Here is a 2,248-nt window from a genome sequence, read left to right as displayed (position 1 = left end):
TCTTGAAGGGTTGGGAATTAAACGAGGGGCGAAACGGAGACAAGATGGGTAGAGCATGGTTGATGGATCTCCCACGTGAAAACCACATGCAAACAATGCCACCCTTCCAACTCGACAACCCCGTGCTCTCCCTCGATTCTCGATCACGATTGACTCAACCTTCACACCTGTTCATGATTACATCCCTACTCCCACACTGTTGCTCAGTTTCTTCGTCAACTCATTAATACTTTCCGGCGTGAACCAGGCCGTGTCTTCCTACATTCCCACATTCTTCTGCCCACAACGCCTCTCCCTCCTCGTGCCCTTCCACGTGACCCGGAATGACCAGTGAACATGCATGAACCTCAGCCTATCACAAGTCGCACCTAGCCACTTGATTCGTTCGGGTTGTCATGAGATTGTCATAATTCTCAACGTCACAGGCTTTCCTTCTCTCAATTCTCAGAATTGCGGGAGAATTAAATCTGACGTATAATGGCTGTGATGGTAGATCTGCTGGAAAGAAACGTTAACGACGAGTGCGTCGTCCGTCGGAGAGACTTGGATAGGCCCTCCAAGAGGATGGAATCTACCCAGGTGACAAAGGCCTGTGCTTCTCTTAGCTACCAAGCTTTGACTCTCTTGCTATACACAAGCAGATGTGTCGTGAGAAATAAGGAAACAAAGACTGATCCTGCGCTTGAGCCTCTCTTCAAGAAGCTCCGCGCTTTACAAGCACTAGTGGGACGCAGCGGATCGGTATGCTCCGAGGCTATCAAGACTATTTGATGCACAGCTAAATTCGAAGCTTATAGTACTTTTGCGACGCTTAGCATGATCTAGGTGTCCAACAGGTACAAGCTGGATCATGCGTGATAGCGGATGCCTTGCGTTATTTGGAAAAACGCGTCCAAAACCAGTCTTATCTGAGTGGTACACAACTTGAAATACCAGACTCGCCCAAGATACATCAAGATCTGACTCCGGCATTTCTGGTGAGTATAGCACCCTGTGAAGTTCTTTTAGTGCTTTCGTTTCAGCGTAGCTGAAGGAACCAGATCTTGCTGCCTAAGGTTGGAGATGTGGAAAAACATGCACAGGTTCCTTAGACGCTTCTGTATTGTTCTGCAAAATTATATTTTCTTGTGGATGCAAACAATTACCATGAACGTAGTTGATTCGAAAAACTTGCGTGTCTTTACAGTCTACCTAGACTGTGATCGAAACGTTTGGAGTCCTGTAGTTATCTGAAACACTTACAGGGGCTCGATTCCCTAATTTTTGATGCCAATGATAAGAGAGAACCGTTGAGTTTCGCAGGTGCAAGTGACTCCCATGGATGCGAGACTCAATATCCACGTTACATGCCCTAAAATGCGAGGGTTGATGGCTGAACTTTTAGAAGCAATGGAAGGCTTTGGAGCAATTCTTGATGATGTGAATGTGTCGTGCGGTGGCAGGATAGTTCTTGATGCACAGGTAAATGTGGGGGAAGTCTCTTATTCTTAATGGCATGCTGTGCTTCTGTTAAACTTCCACATGAGAGATTTAATATATGACTGCTTCTAGCGACGATCTGCTGTACTAAGCCCTGGCCTGATTCTGTGAACGCGAGTATGGTTTTGAGACTATCGTTGTGTATGTGAACTGTACTATGTATGTAACACAAATATTTTTGGTCCCGCTGTCGCAGATTCGTGGGATTCCTACGGATGAAGACACAAAGAAGACTCTTAAGCTGGTGTTGAGCAGAGTGTGCCAGCAAAAGGTCTCCCAAAAAGACAGGTTTCAATCGAAATCATGTGATAACAGGAACTTGTCCTCCAGCTCTCAGTTGTGCTAGCCACATTGGGAGAGAACGTTTCAAAATTAGTTTTTACTGCGGACTCTTCTAACAATCCTCTCTATTCGTTCTTTACCAATTGAAGAGTGGCGGGAAAATCAATCTAGCTGTGTGCTCCCCTACTTTACCTGGCATTCTTCTCTCGTTGGCCTCTGATTCTTTTGAAAAGGACTCTATCGTTCGTGTGGATTTCAATGGCAGTCTTGATATGGTATACCCAGTGCCCACGTTTGTAGGAGCTGGCTGGGTAATCATATGGATCTTCGAGCCTTTGGACAGTGTTGATGTATTACCGGCTTAAATATGATGAAGGGAAAGTTCATCAGCATACAGCTTGCCAGTCTTGGCATCTATTTACTCAATTGCTTACTTCGGGTCTCTCCTTCTAGTTTGTGCACTCCTTGTAATCAGGCTGCTCGTCAA

The 2,248-nt window shown here is 45.7% G+C and overlaps 1 protein-coding gene across 1 annotated transcript; it reads left to right on the top strand.

Annotated features, from left to right (window-relative positions):
- Positions 1-255: 255 nt before the first annotated feature.
- On the top strand, positions 256-1,923 carry LOC147901059 (uncharacterized). The gene is made up of 4 exons (XM_087376323.1): positions 256-741; positions 837-977; positions 1,303-1,461; positions 1,676-1,923. Exons 1-4 carry the CDS (start codon positions 478-480, stop codon positions 1,823-1,825), a joined length of 714 nt encoding a protein of 237 aa, XP_087232449.1. The 5' UTR covers positions 256-477; the 3' UTR covers positions 1,826-1,923.
- Positions 1,924-2,248: the final 325 nt, after the last annotated feature.

This window comes from Dipteris shenzhenensis, chromosome 6 (genome assembly GCF_047967505.1).
Source record: "Dipteris shenzhenensis isolate YYH24624 ecotype China chromosome 6, Dip_SZ_1.0, whole genome shotgun sequence".
In the NCBI taxonomy this organism is placed as follows: Eukaryota; Viridiplantae; Streptophyta; class Polypodiopsida; order Gleicheniales; family Dipteridaceae; genus Dipteris; species Dipteris shenzhenensis.
Note: the sequence above shows the minus strand (reverse complement) of the source record. Positions and strands in the feature narration are given on the sequence as shown.

Excerpts from the sequence above, each read along its gene's own strand:
- LOC147901059 (XM_087376323.1), top strand. The coding sequence starts at position 478 with ATGGCTGTGATGGTAGATCTGCTGGAAAGAAACGTTAACGACGAGTGC. Across the intron at positions 742-836 it reads TAGTGGGACGCAGCGGATCG|GTACAAGCTGGATCATGCGT; the intron begins GTATGCTCCGAG and ends GGTGTCCAACAG. Across the intron at positions 1,462-1,675 it reads GGATAGTTCTTGATGCACAG|ATTCGTGGGATTCCTACGGA; the intron begins GTAAATGTGGGG and ends CCGCTGTCGCAG.